The sequence below is a fragment of the Stegodyphus dumicola genome, chromosome 1, assembly GCF_044657685.1.
Source record: "Stegodyphus dumicola isolate Sdum_Otavi_A_Nest chromosome 1, ASM4465768v1".
NCBI lineage: Eukaryota > Metazoa > Arthropoda > Arachnida > Araneae > Eresidae > Stegodyphus > Stegodyphus dumicola.
This window is the reverse complement of record NC_140768.1, coordinates 23,733,393-23,755,257: the sequence shown is the minus strand read 5'-3', so window position 1 is coordinate 23,755,257 and position 21,865 is coordinate 23,733,393. Positions and strand designations below refer to the sequence as shown.

At 31.7% G+C, this 21,865-nt stretch overlaps 1 protein-coding gene across 2 annotated transcripts in view; it reads right to left on the bottom strand.

The window, feature by feature from the left end:
* Positions 1-21,865, bottom strand: part of Kap-alpha1 (karyopherin alpha1) — a 53,052-nt gene that overhangs the window by 10,943 nt on the left and 20,244 nt on the right. For both annotated transcript variants that reach the window (XM_035372648.2, XM_035372647.2), the window contains exons 6-11: positions 19,626-19,757; positions 16,717-16,805; positions 13,344-13,443; positions 11,225-11,388; positions 2,977-3,181; positions 2,576-2,703 (exon numbers count right to left, since the gene is read on the bottom strand). In XM_035372648.2, the coding sequence (XP_035228539.1) occupies positions 2,576-2,703; positions 2,977-3,181; positions 11,225-11,388; positions 13,344-13,443; positions 16,717-16,805; positions 19,626-19,757 (818 nt within the window). The remainder of the gene's footprint in view (positions 1-2,575; positions 2,704-2,976; positions 3,182-11,224; positions 11,389-13,343; positions 13,444-16,716; positions 16,806-19,625; positions 19,758-21,865) is intronic.

Sequence of the window (21,865 nt, the reverse complement as noted above, 5' to 3'; positions counted from 1 at the left end):
ATGTAAGTATACAATAATAACAAAATATAAATGAAATGAATAGCTTTGTTTTTTACAATCAGTCCACACTATATTTAAAGGACCCATCATTTTGATGGATTTCAGATTTCATGAGCAAAATCACAAAAACCATTATTTTTAGAGTTTTTATTTATGCTGACAATTATTGATGTAATGAGACAAATACATTAACAAATTTATTTTCCCTTCAGCCCTTTAATTTCACAGTTCTTATGATGTATACCTATCTCTATGGATACACTTCAAAATAACTGGTAAGTTAGTTTCATAATTAATCACAATAAACCAGTTCTTTTATGAAATTATTTTTCAGGTGACAAGTGTGGTAGGCGAATAATGGGAAAGTACCCTTTAGGCTCACTGGGAAAACAAGTCAATAATTCTTAATTCAAACAGCACTAAATGGCCTATGAATATCATTTTCAAAATCTGTTTTCAGAAATTTCTCCTTGTTAACCTGTTCAGGACCAGCGTCGCGTATACGCGACATTAAAACGGAACGATTTATTTGAATTTTTAAAAGCCAGTAAATGGAGCTAAGTTATAATTGTTTTCACATAGGTTGATTCATATGGCATTTGACCTTCATGTACTGGTATTAGTTTCTGTTTTGTGCTTCTGACTTTGAGAGATTTATTGAAATAAACAAACTGGAAATTACAGCTCTTTATAAGTGCGCCTGTGAATTAAAGGGGCACAGGCGTTTTTGTTTATTTCGTTAGAATTTTTTTTCTTTTTATTTTGAAACTCAACATAAGCTTTCTTGGTTAATTAAAACGTAACATTACAACATTATTACAGAAGGCGAAAGACTTAAAAATTTGTCCAAAATCACCGGACACTGTACGTTTCCGTCTAACTGGAAGACAGTTTCCGAAAATTTACATTGACGGAAAAGGTAATAAAAGTAGAAGATGCGTTGTGTGCGCTAAAACCAAGGAAAAGCAAAAGCAAACAACGTATTTTGAGTGCGAAATACGCAATGTAGGACTGTGTGTCGATCCTTGTTTTGAATTATTTCACACACAGCAGAATTTTTAAATTGGAATTTAACTACCTACAGGTAATTCTTGTTTATTTTATTATTATTTTTTTAATTTCTTATTTGTAAATTTTTTTTGTTTCATTTTTATAGTACTTATTTCTGTGTGTATAGTAATGATTTTAGTATTTTGCCTGTTTAATTTATTTCTATTAATGTGATATTCTTTATATTAATACACATTAAAAACAAGTACATTAAATACTCAATTTCAAAAATTGAAGTCATAATGTCAAAATGCTGATTTTATACGATTTTTTTTATTTATTTATTTTTTATTTATTTATTTGTAAAATTAGGCTTAACTGCTAAAAATGCGCAGGCCAGTGGCGTCGATTTTTTTTTCATTTCAGCGGGTCCGGTCCCGTGACTGCACTTCGTTCTCTTGACGCTGGTCCTTAAGGGGTTAACAGGCCTAACATTTAGCAATGCAGTTGGCTGTAGTTTGCAACCATGGTGACCAACAGTAATATCAGCATAAAATGGTTACCACGCTGTTTGATATTCAATTACTAATATTTAATACAAAAATTGTTTTAAACATTGCTCATGAATTGACAGAGATATGGTGATAAAAGCAAATAATAATACAGCAATAAACTGTAATTGAATGTTTTCATTTGAGACGTAAGCTGAACAAAAAAAAGTGCCTATGGAGCCAAACTATCGATCATACGGATTTATGCTAATAACGATTGTGTTTCTTCAACATGGAGGTGTTTTATTTAGTGCCAAAGCGAAATTAAGAATCTGAACACCCCACATGATTTATTATAAAAAATGTCTACTGTTCATTAAATAAGTGACGCTACTTCTCAGAATCTAATTCGTTCTTATTTTTCACAAAAAAATTTCTTAACAAATGCTAACAGTTGGGATGTCCTGATACCAGACATCTAGTATCCAGACATCCCAAATGTCAGCATTTCAGGGTTTGTAAATTTTAACAATGAATTATAAAATAATACCGACTGAAGTGTGAATTTACTGAAAAATTTTCAAAGATCTACAATTATAAACTGTACATCAATCTTTATAACTACTGACAGAATAAATAAAACTAGCCCCGAAGTTGCAGTAAGTGTTTTCTTTTAAAAAACATTAAAAAACAAACTCTTACGACAGATTATTAAATGCTACAATTTTAGTATCAAAACCTTTCAATGCCATTTCAAATGTAACACAAATATGGAATGCTAACCTTTAGTTAATGGGAAGATTGTTTTCTGACTAATGCATATTAATGTAAAATATTAGTTACATCAGAAATGTCGAATGAATTGTAAAATTTCCAAAGCATAAATACATTGTAAAATTATAAAACATGCAAAAAGTACCTCAAATTATACATATCAAATATCATACACATATAGTATATACCAAAAAAATATAATTTTTTATGCATTAACTCATAATTATAACAAACACCATTTAAATGTTATTAGATTATTTGCAATAAGTGACATTTCAAAAATCAAACATTTAATTTAAAAACAGAGGGGAAAAAATTACCTAACTTGCTCTGGTGATCCACCAGATGTTGCATTAGTTATAGCCCATGCTGCTTCTTTTCTAGTCTTAAATTCTCCTTTACTCAAAATTTCAATCAGTACAGGAAAAATATTTGCATCAATTATAGCCTAAAACATTAGAAGTGATTGAACAATTTCTCAGTAAAGAAATTTAAAATGACTACATCAAATATTAAAATTAAATCTGTTTAATTGGAACTACATTGGTTAGTCCTTATATTTTGCATTCTCATTCTTTATTGATAATAAAAATACCATAACTGAAAGAAATTAATTTCCATGCATTTAGGGTTTTTTTTTTTTTTTTTTCCTTCTATACAATGAATCATAATTTACAGCAAAAGTTATCTTTCCTATATTTGAAAGTAACTATGAAAATACCTGTATCTGTTGCCTGTTTCCAGCTGTGATGTTTGAAATTGTCCAACACGCTTCTTTTCTGATAGTTTCTTTCGATGAAGACAGAAGTTGTAATAAGCATGGTAAAGCATTACAATTTAATATAACTTGCGTCTGGACATCATCACCAGTTACAATATTTCCAACAGCTCTTAATGCTGCAGACACTACACTTTGACTATTGTGCCTAAAAATAACAGTGAATTTAAAAGAAGAGGAAAAAATAATACATTTCATTAAATTAATATGCTATTCAAAAAATGCTTCAAGGTTCCCAGTTTAAGCTATACAAATTTATAAAATCCTATTGACTACTTCCAAAATACAGATTCTCTAATTTTTTTTTTTAATTTGGCATATTTTACTTTACAAATTTATATAAATATACGGCAATTTTACACTCTTCACATGCTACCACACACACAACCCCCCCCCCCCTGTATATCAAGTTTAGTTAAACTATATGGCCAAAAAAAAAATTTTTTTTAATACTTCCCTGTTAAAAAAACTGTCACATAAGCCTTTGGTGACATTTAAAATTTCCAGATTACAGACTGGATGATTAAATTTGCCAATTTAGTACGATAACCATTTTTAGCAAGGACTTTTTTTTTACATATATATATTTTTATATATTTTTAGAGAGAGAGATTTCTTATATGAAAATGCAACAAATTGAACACATTTTTATTTTCTCTCCAAGTATTTTGCATATGTTTCACTAAATAAAAAAAAATAAAATCAGTAATACAATTTTTATTTTCTGTTAGAAATAATAATATATCTCATGAATAAAAGATAGTTGTCATTCTTCAAACAACAAATACATGTGACATTGAAAAATATCAACCTACAAAAAATCCCAAGAAAGAAAATTTGTTTACATTTTTAATATATTCTGAAGTTATACATTTGAGGACTAAACATTTTATCTAAAATTCATTTTTAGTGTAATAAAGCAGTCCTATGTAACAATCCTAGCATTCATAACCCACACCCTTTTCATTTGAACAAAGCACTTCTTGTCTATCTTTGAAAGCAGTTACATTTAGGTTCTTTTTCTACAAAACTAAAATTTACCCTATTCCCATTTTGGGAGGTGTAAAATTTTCAGTCATTTCTTTTCTTCACCTCATTATGGGTCCACCAAGTACTTTTTCCATGTCTAAAAGAGTTCATACGCAAATGATAGAGACATGAAAAAATGATAGTTACGTTATTTTTCTTCTTCTACTTCACGTTCGTAAATATGGGTTCGAGCGGATTTGGAGTGAATAACAAGAACAGCACTCGAGGAAATATCAAAACACATTTTATTGGCCAGTATTCTTTTCAGCCTATAACGGTGAAGACAGCTTCACGGCAACTCCCGACTCTGCTTGGTCATTCTCAGAACTCCACGTACTCTCGAGACTCTTTACGCTACAACTCGAGATGCACTCAATGATACACAAGAGTACAGCTCCCGACTCCTCAATTCAGTTGTTTTCGGAACTCAACACACTCTCTCGATACTGCACTAACCGCAATACACTAAGATACTCTTTTGGTGCACTCGACGACCATCTTGGCACTCGCTGACTGACTATCAACTCGATGGACTCTTTTAAAGTCCACAGACTCCACATACCAGCAGGGTTTATATAGCTTTTGGCTTGTGTTTGAAAACATTCTGGGCTAAACCGGTAAGAATTTGTTCCAGAAGGTTCTCCATCCATCCATCGCCAATTCTGTCGTTGAATGGGCAATTTCTCGCCAAATGTGGCAATCCCGCCTTCCTTTGCCATTTTATAGCAACCCTAATACTGATTTGTGGGGAAGCTATCTAGCCTTGCCTGGACATTTCATAACAATATTAATGGTATCCTTCAGCATAAAGTTCTTCAAGTTGAGATTTAACAATTCTTTCTGGTATTATTCCGTTTCGAGGACCTAAAAAAATTGCAGAGAAAATTGCCCACAAGCACCAGTCTAGCAAACACATCCATTTAACAGCACGCCAAACCTAGAGTATGCGCTGATTTCAGATTGCGTAACCAGAGTATGCGCTGGTTTCAGATAGTTCTATATTTCTTAAGACGCCATTGAAATATCAGTTTAATTTTTAAATCCTTTTTTGATATCCTATGGATTTAACAATGAGGGAACTGCCCATGATGAAAAGTATGGGATAGAATTTTGGGTAAAGTGCAGAATCACCCACTGCTTGACGCATTTTTAAGAATTGCACATACTCGGTATCCATGTACACATCGACCTATTTTCATTTAAAAAAAAAAAAACAGAATTGCACAAAAATGGCACTGCCCACACCCTTCACTTTATCTATGTACACAACGACCTATTTTCACTTAAAAAGTAAAAGAAAATTTAACAAAAATACAATTGTTTTTACCCTTTTAAAAAGCGGCAAACAAATAAGTGGGCGATTCTGTACTTTATCGAGAACTTTTTCAAAGAAAAAACATCATTCGTTATAGAAAATTATGTTTAAACAACCAACGAGATGAAATTATGCTTTAGCGATAACTCAGTAGCGAAATAGCGATGCAGGCATCCATTCAGTTATGTTTAGCAATTTGCTTATAATAATGATCTGCAATATTAGCTTATTATAATTATAATTGCATAATATATAATGTAATATTATATAATATTACAATGTTATATAACATTGCATTATATATTATGCATAATTTCATCTCGTTGGCTTATAATAATGATCTGAAACAGTTATTTACTCTTGTGTGTCCATTCAGTCATGTTTAGCCTTTTTTATATAAATTATAATAATAAAAAAGTATTATATGAAATTTATCTAAATTAAAACACCAATCTTAGATAGTTATTTACTATTATACTTCCTTTCTTGCATTAGGGTTGCCGCAATTATTTTTGGCAGCACTGGCTTCAACAATAGTTTGGCGATTTTTTATGGCCCTCAAAACCGAATAGTACCCTCTTTCTTTATATAACCCTTAGTTTCTTTTAACCATTTCTTTTCCCATATAAATGATAAAGTTACAGATATAACCTGATTTAGATTAACATAATTTCTTAAAAATTTTCCGCACTTCGACACTGCTCAAAACAGAAACCTTTCATACAAAGTAAAATTCTCAATTAGAAACCCAAAGCCCTAACATTCTAGGGGGGGGGGATATAACATTCATCAACAAATAAAACAAGTGCATTTAAACAGCCATCAGGAAGCCTGCGAGTCAGAAACGTGCCTTGGGCATTATGTTTATATATTTAATCAAATTCCAGTTGCATGCGAGTCGTCTGTCTCATTTCGAGCAGATCAAATCCACATTATCTAATCCTACAGAGAAATAACATCCTCTTGTGCCAACAATATTAGTTTCTAAAATGCTCCATAACTCTGAGAGGAAGGGGTGAATGAGAAAACACTCTGTCATGCTAGTGTGACACCCAAGAAATGAGTGTTTCATCCTAGCACTTCTGTGTGACAGTGAGCACGTTTGTCTGCTAAAAAAAACTACGCAAATGAAAGCTAGCTCATTTTTAGTACTCCTAACAAATAAAGTATAAAAATATAAGCTTCTAAATACGTGTACTGGTGTTTTTAACATTAAACTAAAGCACTGCCTTGGATTTTACACTTTCTGAATCATTGAACTTTTTGTGTTAATTTTCAATCTTATCTATCGAGCTCCGGCAAAAAGTATCAAGGAATCCCCTACAGGGCTTAGTTTTGAATCCCATTATTTATCCCATATTATATTCTCTTTGTTTATTTCTGAAAATGAAAAATGGGTTAACCCCTTCGCGCCGACTGTCACGTCTAAGTGCCAGCAACGAACACACTCACCTACCGGCCGACACGCAGGCGTTACAGAGCATTTTCCCGTTTACTACCTACTGTCACGTATTTGTGCCAGCATCCTGGAACGTTTTTCAAACTATAATTTCTACCACAAGATGGCACTGTATGTCCATATGGTTTCAGGTACATGTACATTAGACCTTCTACTCGAAATGAGAGAAGCATGACTCACATACACGTGTTTTTGATTATATAAACAAACGGGAAACTAAATGTTTCCAAATGGCATGATTTATGATGTCTCTTTAAATCGCACTTTATTCGCACGTGGTAGTTGTTTATTGTAAGTAGAAGTTTTATATGCGCTAAAGCGTTGAGTATTTCCGTTTACAGTTCAGTTTTTAGAAAATAATTAGATCTTGTTAGACGTGAATTCTTTCTGTTTTTACCGTTGCAATGTCGAAGCGTCGAAAATGTTTAACGGAGCATGAAATAGCAGAAATGATGCAAAATATTTCAGATATTGATTCTGATATTCTGATATTGATTCTGAAAGATTAACTGAAACACATTTTCCAAAACTTTGTTCAGAAGAGACTGATAAGAAAATGAGACGACGATGCTTCGTTTGTTCACATTCCCGGAAAAATCCTCCAAAACGGCAAATGAGTTATTACGAGTTCAAGAATGTAACGTAGGACTGTGTGTAGATCCCTGTTTTAAAATTTTTCATACGAAAAAAGAATTTTGAGTAATATATTTAGTTTTCAGATGTATAATGTTAAAAGTCATAAAATGGCGAGTAATTAAAATAAAATGTGTAAAATATGCATTTAAACAAGAAATGAGGTAATTAAAGTATATATATATAAATATTTATAAAGCATAAGCCGTTTAAATACTCTATAGAGCACTATTAAACAATGTGTTGATACTTCGGAAATTTCATGGATTTAGGCTTAGTAGCAAAAAAGCCCTTGGCCCTGGAGAGGCGCTCGCAGAAGACACTGCCGGCCTCCGCGATAAGCGCGCGTTTTCTCTACCAGGCTCAAAGGGGTTAAGCCTTATCAAAAAGAACTATTTGCTGATGATGTTATATGGTGCAATGATTCTAATACCAGTAAATTGGAATCCTAGTTGAACAGATTCTTAATAGCTGTCCAGGTTACCACAAAATCATCTTCAATGCTGCTAAGTTTACAGGCTCCTTTTTACTACTAATAGACACCTCTATAACTACTCTTCCGAGTTTTTCCTACATAGATAGTGCTTGGATTGTAATAAATATCCTAGTTGTCTTGGCTTTACTTTGGTCCTGAAGTGAATTGCACCAAACACTAAGAAATTAGTCAATAAAGAGATAAGCAGGAAAGAGACTTGGGATCTTAAAATATATATCAGCAGTGATAGGGGTTCAGATGCTGGAGAGAGTGTAGCTTCTTAGCGTAAGAATCATCACTAGTCTTTGACACAGCTGTCCTAATGCATCTGGCCACTGGTTATGAGATTTTAAGTCAAATCATAGAAGTACTTCAATAAACTTTAAAGTTTTGATTCTTATAACAGAATCTCTGCTTTTATCTTAAACTGAACAAGTATTCAATATTTAACCCCTTAACTGCTACAGGTGATTATATATATATATATGCCTTGCTCAGCCAATGCATTAACTGCCAGCGTATATATGAATGAAGTTCTGACAGATGGAAACTGATCGGATATGGGAGAAGTTTAAAGTTTTGGTTCTTATAACAGAATCTCTGCTTTTATCTTAAACCGGACAAGTATTCAAGATTTAACCCCTTAACTGCTACGGGCGTATATATATGCCTTGCTCAGCCAATGCATTAACTGCCAGCGTATATATACATCCTTCCAAACTACTACCATTTGCTTTGCGTTGCTACCCGTAAAATTATTCGCAAAGCTTTGGAATGCAACACCACAATGACCTTGACAAAGTATGTGAAGGAGGATACTATTTCAGAGAATTGTGGGGAGAAATTGGAGAGTGGTGTCTAAAGTGATGAAAGTAATGACTGTGCAGTACTGGCTGATGTTGTTTGAGTAAAAACTTTTTTTTTTTTTTTTTTTTTTTTTTTTTTTTAATTCTGTGTTCTTCGTTTTCGTTTACTTTTTGTAGTAGGTTCCAGGAATAAAGAAAGATATAATGGATGTTTCAAACACATTTATCTTCTTTGAATTATTTTTTTATGAACTGCTCGTGCTTCATATTGTTGCTAAAACTAACCGTTTTGAACCAACACTTTGCAAATGAAAAATCAAGAGCAAAATTGTGGCATTCAACCAGTTCAGAAGAAATATATGTTTTTTTAGGCATACTGATTTCACAAGGTATAACACTGAAACCTGATATTACACTTTACTGGTCTAAAAAAGAATTGATCGAAACTCCATTTTAGGGATCTTTTTTATTACAAAAACATCATTTTTATTATACTTACATCTTTTTATTATACTTTTTCTCAATACATTAAATTTTGTGCATTCATTTTTTCTTTTATTCTTTAATTTGTGAAAGTAAACAGTTTTTATAAAGTAAAACTTGCACTTATTTTCCCCCTAATACATCCTACGCGCGTCTGTGTGGGGGGAAAAAACGTGGCACTGGGAAATGAATCTTGTACATTTTCCACAGCAGTTAAGGGGTTAAAGTAAGAGAGTCCACTTAATTATGAGTGCAAACATGATTTTATTGATTTTAATGTTGAGATGTCCATACATTTTACTTGCATTACCCCTATAAACCTCTTTTAAACATGTTGATTTCCGGGAGGAAATGCTGTCTGGTATTGTCAATCACAGTCACCATATGGAATTATTGACACTTGGCTCATGAAATTATTAATGATATTCCTGGGCAGGCATTGGCCATCTATACAGATGGAAACTGATCAGATATGGGAGAGAGTGGCATTTTTAGTAACACTTCCGACAGCAATATTAAAATCAGCGTCAGAACTACTAACCACTGTTCTGTCATTAGATCAGAACTTATTGGTATTAGTAGAGATCTCAACTATGTTCTACTAGGGACAGTATCTAGATCCTGATGGACAACAGGAGCTCCATTGAATATTTAAAGGACTGGCCAAAGACCATGGAAAGTACCGGTCAAAATATTATTTCCAAATTGGATAGACTTAGTCAGAAACGTGTGTTTAAAATGGATACCATCATATATGGAAACTAGGACACTAAAGGGGGGTTGTGACTTCTCTGTTCCCAATGCCACTGTCCTTCAGAACTTCAGTCATTCCACAGAGTTAAAGTGAATTCAACCTGGAAAAGCCCTCTTGTTCACTAACAGTATGCAGCAGAGAGACTCAGCATTTCTTTGGAATGCAGAAGATCCAGTGCCTTTCATACAGCCTTAGCGTGACTTCGTAGCAGATACTTTCATTGTCTGACCTTTGTGCAGAGTGGAAAAATCCTTCCATGCATGGGCATTTTCCCAGGACAGTTGATGACCAAGCAGGAATCTGTTCATTATTCTCTTTTGCAGTTTGGTCATTTAAACTTGGTGAGGCTTTCTCGCACTAGAGGGATAGGAAACAACAACATGCTTATGCAGATAACAAATGGCTATTCTTTATTCAAACAACACTTAATGTTATCTTTTGCCCTATGAAAATCATTTACAAAATCTATTTTTGCATATGAAAAGAAATTTCCGTTGAATTTTCCCTTGTGAGCCTACTCAACACTTCGCAGCGCAGCTGGCTGAAGTCAGTAATCATCCCCATAACGTAATGTCAATCAAAAAAAAAAGTTACCACCCTTTTGGTATTCAATAACAAATGTTTTAAATGTTGCTGTATGAATTATTTCTCAAGCAGCCAAGATATAATAGCCATATGGTGATAAAAATCAAAAAATAATAAAATATTATCACCAAGTTGGCATCAGGAATATATAAGTTATTCAGTAGTGGTAAAATCAGGGATGAACATTGGTAAATATTTCAGTTTACGATGTATGGCAAGTAAAATGCAGTTACAAAGCCAATAAATTAATGAACATATAGATTTACGCTAATAAATGTCCATGTTTCTTCGACATGGGGGTGCTTTATTTAGTACTGAATTGATATTAAGAATCAGGACTTTTTTCCACTTTATTATTAAAAAATATCTATTGTGCATGTGTGTCTATTGTGCATATACTAAAGTATATTGTGCATTAAGTATATACTAAAGCTAGATGCTACTTTTGGAATATAGTTCTTTCTCCCTTTTAGGAAAAAAATAAATAAATAAATAAATAAATAAAATAAAATAAAACTGGTGGTCTGGAAGGGCCAGATATTGCATCATTCCAAACTTTGTATATTTTAAAAGTTTAGACAACTTACACAGTCTTATTCTTATGCAAAATAACATTGACAAAATATCTGAGAATAAATTTTTAAATACATACATTAGTAGTTCTACTAAACGCCGGCACACACCAGCATCAATCACAGCTTGTATTTTATCGTTAGGTCCATCTGATATATACGACAGAGCCCAACAAGCATCTGCTAGAACATCTGCATCACAGTGAAAAAGAAGTCGGGACAGAACAGGCAAACAGGGAGAAATCTGTTCCAAACATCAAATCATTTATTACTTACATGGTATGTTTCATTTAATTTAATAAAATGAATCAATTCAATAATTAAATAATATAAAATTATAATTCTTCTGTTAATAGCTGTTAAATAGTAAAATATTTAAATATAAAAATATTTTCAAACAGTACTTTTTCTTATCATTAAAAGTAATTAAACAGCCATACTTGAGAAAACTCCTCCCCCCCCCAATTCATAAAATGTATATTGAAAAACTATATTATGATATTGATGTTCTATAAAAGAATCAACAGCATGCTTCACATTTTAAAATTGTTTTTAATGTCTTGTCCATCGAAACAGTTAAAAATAGTTTAGATTAACACTGCAATTAAAATTTTAATTAAAAGATGAAACCAAATTCTTTGCTTTTGCTAGGACCAAAAGAAATGACAAATAAGCCAACAATCTAACAATAAAAGCATTACACAATAATAAAATTCCTTTCCAAGGATACAAATATAACAATAACAAGCATAACTGAGTTACATTTATTTAAGTAATAGCTTAATAGTTCAAAATAGAAAAATTACATATTTTCTTATTTTTATGGGTCCTTAATTGTTTTACCATTGACTGTTTTTAATGTCACCAAATTGTGCAATTTATTGTCAGTAATGCATAAGCATGAAGTTGCAACTTATTCATAAGAATTTGCTTTGGTTTTATGTAAATCGATTTTTCACTAAGCCAGGTTAGGTTTTGTAAGCTTATAAGCTAACTGATATTTCTCTTACATTTTGATAAAAACGACTAAAATTTGGAAACACAGTCTTCTACAGAACTGCAAGCAGTGGAGTATTTCCAAAACTAAGAAAATGACTACAGCAATCAATGTGCATTAGCACTAAAAGACTGAAGTTTATCAAAATGGCATAATAAAAGACAAAGTGAAGTAGTGTGACATCACTCAGCTTCATATTTAACAGAATTTATGTTGCATCGAGTTCATAAAGTTAGGCAACAATTTTTTTATATCTGGCTGCTGGAGTGACTGGTGATGGTTTTAATGAATGACTTTGTCAGATAATCTCAACACTGAAACTTGTAGTAATTTGTATTTATTAATTATGATCTGTTATTACCTAATTAAATAGAGCAATGAAAGCACTAGCAAAGTTTTGGTGGGATCTCTGCACACTTTCACAGTCAACAGGAAAACATGTAAGTACCTTTTTTATGCTGCAGGAGAATGCATATGATTTACATCACAGTAAATTCACATACAACAAAATAAAGTTACAAAATTACAGATTTTGCTGAATTAAAATTTATTTAATAAAACTTAAGATCTTAAATTCACTATTAGATCTACAATAGAATATAAAAGTCTCCCTTATCAATATAGTTCATTAACAACAGTCAAATTGACAACTTAAAAGATTTTGCACTTAAAATATGAATCCCATTTCTGAAAAGGAAAAATTAGTAATTCCCCATCACTAACTTTTGTTGGTCTCTTAATTATTCCTTCAATTTCATTCAGCTGAAATTAGCTATAAAACATTGTCGCAAATTTTCTTTAAAGTCTCATCTAATTCATTAAAATTTTCAGTCAATATGAATTATTCTATTTACAATAAATATTCCACAATAACTTATTAAGACAACACCTTAGAGACAGCATTAAGAGTCAAATGTTATATAATCAAATGCATTATAATAATTTTGCTTCCTGATAAAACAATCCATGTTGTCTCTTGCAGAATTTTTAACTGATTTTAATACCACAAAAAATTATAAGAGAAAATCTCTTTATCTTTCTATTTTTTTAAAGGGTAATTACATTTACTAGTCTTTTTAGTAGCTGTTAACCTATTTCCAGGTTTCCAGGTTGTACTAAAATGTTGTCACAGAATTAAAAAAGAACAAGCAATAGATGTCTCCCCCCCCCAAAAAAAAAACTATTAAGAAGTTTACACACACCTGTTCAAATTTTGGTGGAGGATTTTTACCTCTACATAAGTTAGATAAGGCCCATACAGCATTTCTTGTCATAGACATTCTAGTGGCTTTACTTAGCACTCTGCAAAAAGAAGAAGTTAAGTAAAGAACTATGAAATGAAATAAATCTCAGAAGAGCTGCATTTAATTCTTAGCTAAATTAAGACATGCTGGATTGTACTGTTACTTTAGAAAGTATTTGCAGTAACAAAATATGCACTTTAAACTTCAAAATTTGCAGTACTTTATACTTACCAACCTATCAAACTCAAGAGTTAAGAGTTATATTTTAGAAATCTGAAGACTTTTCCATATGATAAAAATAACTTTTAAATGGTAGAAGTATCAAGAACTTAAAGTCCCCCCTTTCTTTTAAATACTATCCAATACTTAGTATGAGATGCAAACACTAGAGCCATTCCTTCACTTGAAGCAAAAAAGGTAGACAGGCACACATGCCTATATACAAATTAGTTGTATCTGTATACATGTAATTCAACAAAAATATTTATACAAAATCATACCTCATAATATTTTTAATCATAACTTTGTGTATTCAGGAAATTAATATGCGTTAAAATTCCTAATTTTGAACAGAAAACATTAAAATAGTACTACAAATAATATAAAAAAATACGACATTAACATTCCAGCTAGTTTTATAATTTTTCTTTCTTTAATTGAAATAAAATGGAAAATAATGTTTTTGCCAAAATTTACTTATGTTCTGAAGAATGATATTTGAAAGTTTTTTCGGGAGGCTAAGATATGATTTTGCATAATTTCTTTTAAATTTTAATTATTGTTACAAATTTTGCATATATGTAATTTTTAGTAAAATTATACATAAAATTGTAGTATCTCTTGTATAATGTAACATGCAATGACTCAAAAAGGCAAAGCTCTGCTGGAAAAATAAGTTTACAAAGGTAAGTCCATTTAACATTGAAGCAAATAGCAGCTCCCCAAATTTGCAAGATAGCAGCAATCTGGCGATGGTTTTGGAGAAAAAAAAAAATTTTTTTTTTTTGCCAAATTTAACAAGAAATCACCAAATGTCGCCACACCTGGCAGCCATTTGGCGACATCTTAGTCCAGTCCCTATATAACTAACTGTATCTGGCCCTATACATGTCTTCTAGTAATTTTAGGAAATAGATACTGGAAATTTTTCAACCGTCTGGGGAAATTCTATAAGACCAGAGAGAGCATCAGCTCTCAGTTTTTTAGTTCAGAATTGACTTTGGACTACTGAGTAATCTCTGTGTGAGCTTCCTTCTTTAGATGCATTTTTGCATTGCATTGTGCTTAATGTTTTTAACAGTTTCAAGTGGTAACTACTGATTGTGCTATATCATACTGAGAAGAGCTATATATATACATTCTATTTTGTGGAATGTTCCAGACCTGTAAAGCATTTCTTTGGGGAAAATAAATATTACCAAGCTATCACTGGTTTTGTCTGCATTCCATCCAATATGAACCCATACATAGATTATTTTTTTTTAAGTTTCTTGGTTCTCGGTTTAAAGTTCATGGAGAACATTCTAGGAGATATTATCTCATAATTATGTTACGCTTGTGGGCAAACATGAAAACACCCATGCAGCCAACATACTCACGAGGATCTGATATTAGGTTAATCCCTCTGTTAAGTTTGTATAACATGAATGTAAGGCTTTCTTTTAACACTTCTTTTTATTGCAATATTAAATTCCAGAAGTATATACGTAAAATTTTGAACTTATTTGCTTAATGAAGTTAATAATTCCAACCCATTAAAATAATTTATTATTTGATGCTTTATACAAATTTGAAATCTAAGCCATTCTAAAAATCTAAAGCAATAACCACAAGCTGTAAATTATATAAAATACATCATAATGATTTTTCTATCTCATTTTAAATTTTTAACCATTAACAGTTAATAAAGATTTTCATTTGGTTTGGTTAATTAATTAAAAAAACACACGAGTGAGGAAGAATATAGCATCGTTTTTATTGCTTTAAATTTGCTATTTTAAAACAGTGCTTCCTGATAACCTTCAAAATTGAAAATTAGCAATCATAATTAATTTTTTAAGTGTTTCTAAAATTTCACAGCTAATTTGGCACTGAGGTGAAGACCTCACTTTAGTCCCGGCTCTGGCAGCTACCAATTCTTGAATGCAAATAGTATGAAAATATTCATGTACTTATAGAAAAATTAATTGTACTTTTTTAATACAAAATTATTTTAATCAATTTAAATTGTTAACATCAAAGGCATACTTTGCTTTTTTTTTTTTTTTTTTTTTTTTTTTTAAGAAACTCTGCAAATGCCATAAAGGCCTATTTTTAGCAATGAAAGTTTTTTACGTTCATCATTAAGAGTAGACTAAATTTAATCCCTACTTTAGTAGCAACACTAGAAATTCTCTCACACTCTGGATAAGGACTATAAGGACTGTCAAGATGGCTAGCATTATTTTAGGTAATTAGATCACTATATCTTAAAATTCCATCAGCATCATTTATTTGTCCATTTAAATTCTACAGGGTATAAAACCACAAAAAGAATTCTTGAATCGATAACAGAAATGCAAAGAACAGCCACAAGCTTGCTTTGTGCTTAATGGCTGACATACACAAGATGACCTAAACATCAGCCAATTGTACTTAGTCCCTGGAGAATTCAAACATGGTGTTTTCAGATGTATATGCTGCCTGTCACAGATGAGAAGACATACTTTTTTAATACATGATCTAGCAATTTCAAATGCCAGAAATCGCATTCCTAAGCGCAAATACAAAACATTCTGCCAAATTACATAAATATCTAAAATAGATTAGGAATAAAAGAAATCGGTCTGGTAGAAATGCAGTCAAAAGTCAAGATTATCCAGCCTAAATTGGGATAGCTGACACATCTGACACTCAGAGGATTCACTATTATATATTTTAATTCTTTTACTACCTTTAAAATGCATACTGCATGAAGCAAAATACATCCAAGCACACTTAAAAATCAGCACTAACAAATAAAAAGCATTTCATAACATAAAAGTTTTTCAAAAAAACAAGATGCTGAACATTATATATTTTTAATATGTGAGTAACAACACTAATATTAGCAGTAACTAAAATAGCACAATAAAAAATAAATGTTAAAAATATAACAACAAGAATCAGCATAATTTGTGTAAAATTCAAATGATTAGATCGAAGATTAAATAGAACTTTTTCAGCTGTAGAAGAAGATTCTATTTAACCTTCAAAACTAGTCCTGCAAAATTTATACAGCTTATACTGATTTTTACAGCTAAAGGATCTTTAACATTAGCACTATTACTATTAAAAATATTAGAGCACTTACTGTAGAAGAGGTATTAAAATGCCTTGCTCTAGAACATAATCTCTACATTCAGGACTGTCACCAGCTATATTTCCTAAAGCCCATACAGACTTAAAAAAAAAAAAAAAAAAAAAAAATCAAATACTAAACCAAAATATTAAAATTTATAAGAAGCCAAATGCACAATTTAATTAATAAGATACCATGCCCTTATAATAAATACAGTACAAAGTCCGAACTCTTCCGGACATCATCAGTTTAAATGAAGTAAGATGGCACGTAGAAATTATAAAATTAAAAATATGAAATCGTGATTTATGAAATAATGAATGAAGTATTTATGATCTAAAGGGTATCAAAATTTACAAAAAAAAAAAAAAAAAAAAAAAAAAAAAAAAAAGCTTAATATTTATTTGTTTACCTTATTAAACATTTCTTTCAATGCAAGTTGTTTAAGTTGCTTTGTTTTTTGTGCTAATATGTTCTTTTTAATTGTGTAGACAGACATAATCTCTTGTTCAGTTACATTGTTTGAAGTCTTGTAACTGCTGTGTCGAGAATTCCGACTAACTTGTCAATCGAAATTTTTTCGTTTTCAGTAACTTCTCTGTCACTTTCTTCACTATCGGTAGCAGTATTTTCTGGATCTAGAACCATACTACAGATTTTAATTCATTAATTGATTGATGATTGAGAAGCATTGTCATCACAATGAAAAACTTCTTTTATATCATCTTAATTTATTACCACTTCTCCACATTTCTTTACAAAATAAAACCTTTAAAATTTGTGGCTATCATCATCAAGTTTAACTATCGTTCACTATACATATTTGGCTATGCATCATGAACTTGGCGACTAACGACAAGCTGTTCCGTTAAATTTTATCTTGCTTCTATTGAGCACTGAGACAATTAAGCCTGAACTGCATTAGTTATTTAGCAAATCAGTTATTCTTAATTCAAATATCCCTAAATTTAATCTTTGGGTCTTTGAGTATCATCAACAAAATCTACTTTTAGCATATAGAAATTGTTAAATTTTTCCTCGTCAACATTTTTTAGTGCATTTTACTTAAATCTGTAATCACTGCCAAGCATAATGTCAACAAAAAAGGTTACCATACTCCTTTATTATTCAATTACTAACATAAAAAAAATTGTTTAGGCATTGCTACATGAGTCATTATTTAAGTTGTCAAGTGTTGATAAACATGGGGTGATGAAAGGAAAGTATAAAAAATAATGATTCGAAAGGTTGGCATCAGATCAACGATGTATCTATGTGGAATGTTTCGGTTTGAGATGCGTGTCAAGCAGATATGCAGCAACGGAGCCAAATTACTGATCATACAAATTTACACTGAAATGATTGTTTCTTCGGAAACAAGGTATTTTATTTAGTGTTGAAGCGAACTTAAGAATCAGGACTCTCCAGATGTTTTATTATGCGCGGAGGGGAGAATCAAATGCGCATGTGAGAAAATGCGCCTACGAGAAAAATGTTCGTGGTTTTGAGGTCCACATTTTAGATCATTCCAGATATTGGACGTCCGGATTTCGAACTTTGTACTATATTTTAAAACAGTGTTAAAACATAAATATATACATTTTTATAATAGAGGTTCTCAATTTGTTTTGCCCCATGCACCCCTTTCAGCATTTTTAGAAGACCATACCTCCTTTCCCAAACTCCCAAAAATACACATAAATTTAATAAGATTTAGAATATTTTTAACACCACACCAGGAAGCAGGTGCAGTCAAGCTGAGTTGACCCAGAAACTTGATGGCAATGAGTCCAAAAACAGAATAACCTCATTTCAGACGTCCTGCGCAGAATGGAAGATACCACTCGCAAGATGTAGCTGTAGGTGTGAAAAAGGGTAGAATTCCAAAGGAGCGAGGTCAGGGCTATATTGTAGGTGTAACAAAAAATCCCATTCAAATCTGCACAGAGACCAGCCAGTAAATGCAGATACATCTGGTCTTACATTATCTTCATGGAACATTAATTTTTTTGTGCAGGAACTCAGTTCGACGTTCTTCCCTGACACCAACATCCACACATACTACCAGCTCGCTGTATACCTTACTGTCGAGGGTTTTACCTTCTTCCAGATGCTCTTTGTGGATAATACCACGGCAATCCCACCATACACAAAGAATGATCTTTTTGTTAGTCAAATTGCACTTTGTGATGCTGCCAATGGTTGGTCTGCACCAGTACCTTTCTTGCCTGTGTTGTTGAAGTAAATCTACTTTTCATCACAGTCTGGTCAATCTGGTCCAGAATTCTTTCCTTGCATTGCTATTCAAGCAGATTAGTCCGGGCTCGAACACGTCTGTCATCTTCTTAATTTAGCTCATGTGTCATCCAGAGATTGAACTTGCACATCAAGTTTATGCGATGCATAGCGCGACTAATGGAGATGGCACTAATGTCTAACTCCTCAGTAAGCTTCTGAGTAGCTGCATATTGATCTTCTTCCACAAGTTCTCGCTGGCGGGGTTCATCAACATTAGTAGGTAAGCCACAGCATTCTGCTTCTTGATTGTCATAGTACTTGTTTTTGAACTTTTGGTACCAAACCTTCAGTGTCTTCAATCTTACTTTCTGAATAGACCTATATTAACCTAGGTATCTTACAATCTACTTCTGCTTTTTTATTCATGTTTGCAAGGCTCTACACAATTACTTTTTACTTATGCCAATAAATATGATATAAATAAAACTGCTGCAAAATGAAATGCAGAATATCACAGAATAGAAGATTTTTATTAAAAATAATGAAAAATCTTTTAAATATTTCTTTGCTCTGTTAATTCTAAGCTGAAGACTGCCAGTGTGTAAGTTTTTGAATGACCTGGATAAAATACAAGAACATTATTTTTTATAGTGGGCAGGCATATATTACAAATTTGATGTTACCTGTTCTTGAACATCTTCATACTCTGAATCCAAAAGTCTAATAAAGATTGGCACAGCATCAGCTTCAATAACCATTTTTGTTTGTAATGACGTTCCAGATGCTATATTAGTTAAAGCCCAAGCTGCCTCAAACTAAATTAAGTGAAAGAATAAACATTAAAACATTTCTCAACAATTTTTCATTTTGTTTAAAGCATAATTCACAAAAAACTTCATAATTTGATTTACATTATTTTAAACTACTAACAGAATAGCACAATCTCAACCGAACCTAAATAGTTTAAGAAATAAAATATAAAATAAATGTACAAAAAAAGGTCATAACGACATATTTTTTAAGCATTTTACGCATATTTTGAAAAATAAAGTTACTTTTAAATGTGAATAACATTTTGTAGTGCAATTACATAATACATTACAACAGTTTAATAGAATATTTCAACATTAAATAGAAATAAAAGAACAAAATTCCACCTTAATGCCAAAATTTATATTTTTACAGACATATTTGACAGAAATAAACTGAAAATTTAGAATCTTCTTCTCACAGTATATCATACATTAAAACTTTTATAAGAAAGATCAACAAGACTATGTACTGCATCGTTATCTGATTATGATTGAATTTTGAAATATTTTAATACAACATAATGCCATTAATTAACTTATGAATATGTAACCAGCAATCAAACAATTATGCCCCAATAGAGAATGAGAAAAATGTAAGCAGTTTTTGATAAACTATAATCAAAGACAATTAGAGAATTTCTAGCACATGCAGTTATGTTCCTGAAAATAGTTTCTGTAGATGACATTTAGCTTAGGGGCTTAGCTTCAGCTTAAACATAACCTTCAGACTAGGATTCATTATTCTTGGCATGGAAAAGACACTATATTCCTCCACTTAAAGGTAAATTTAAACCCACTTCATTGGTGGGGAGGAGTAGATGGGCTGCATTATATTTTACTGCTGCAACTTTATTTTAGAGTAGTATTTTCAGGCAGAGACCACTTTTATAAACTGAAATGTTTTGCAGCCCACCTTACTCTTGTCCCTTTCAAAAATCAACTAAAAAAAAAACCGTTACAACCAGTATACATGTATTTTTAAAATACAATTAGTTAAAAATTCATTTAATTCTTATTTATAATTCATTAATGGTAATTAAGTTAATGGAAGAAAACTCATATTTGCTTTTAATAATTCAAGGCTTTATTCAAGGCAAGGAGTTTGGATAATCTTTACATTGCTAACTAAAAGTTAAATAAACATTTGCACTTGTATTAATCGGATGAGCCTGCTGATTCTAACATAGCTGTTATGTTTGGATATAAGTTGGTAACAAGCAACACAGTAATAGTATTTAAATGCCTCTTTTGTCACCAAGACTACAGTAGGAGGTACGTAAGTAAGATAACCGATAGTAAATTTCATAAAATATCGAGCCTTAATAGAAAAAAGTGATAATAATTACCATCTGTAACTTCCAAACTTTGGGATTTTCAGCTATACTGTAATATATGCAATTAATCTGAATTCCATGTCTTATATTTTCTGGAAATCTACGAGAACCACATACGCAGGCTTCACGGACCACAAATTCAGAATGCTTTTTTTCGTACAGCTTTGTTTCACCTCTAATGGTCTAAATTTTCAACATCAACTTAGTACAGTAAAAACTTGACTATCCAGCATTCAAACTAACCATAAAGCTCAAGTAACTGGAAATTTTTTAAATTTTAGAATTATTAATAATATTATTGGTACTTTCTGACTATCCACAACCACCTGAAAAGTATTTTAAGGGAATGCACTATGCTGCCAAAAATAGGCAACCCATAACGTTGCTAGAATGTATTTATGCGGCAACCCAGGAATGAATGCAAACAGCAGATGAGCACGGAGTCCATGTTTTTCCACTTCCAAAAATTCAATGGCCAAGAGTGTTTTTGTTGTATTGAGTGCGCTTTTTTTTCCTGTGAGGAATCATAACAAGACTGTGCGGTTTGCCACCTGATGAAATGAAAACATTGCATTTAATCGGAAATATCGTAATCTGCCCAACAATACAAAACGCAAAACATTTGCATTCAACAAAGCTGTACTTCATGAAGGATCGAATTTTAGGATCAAAATTTGTATGCTTCTGTCCCCCCCCTCCAATTGAAAACAGATCACTCTACATGGTAAAACATCAACACGTGCTAAGGCATATTTCCAAAAAAAAAAAAAAGATTGC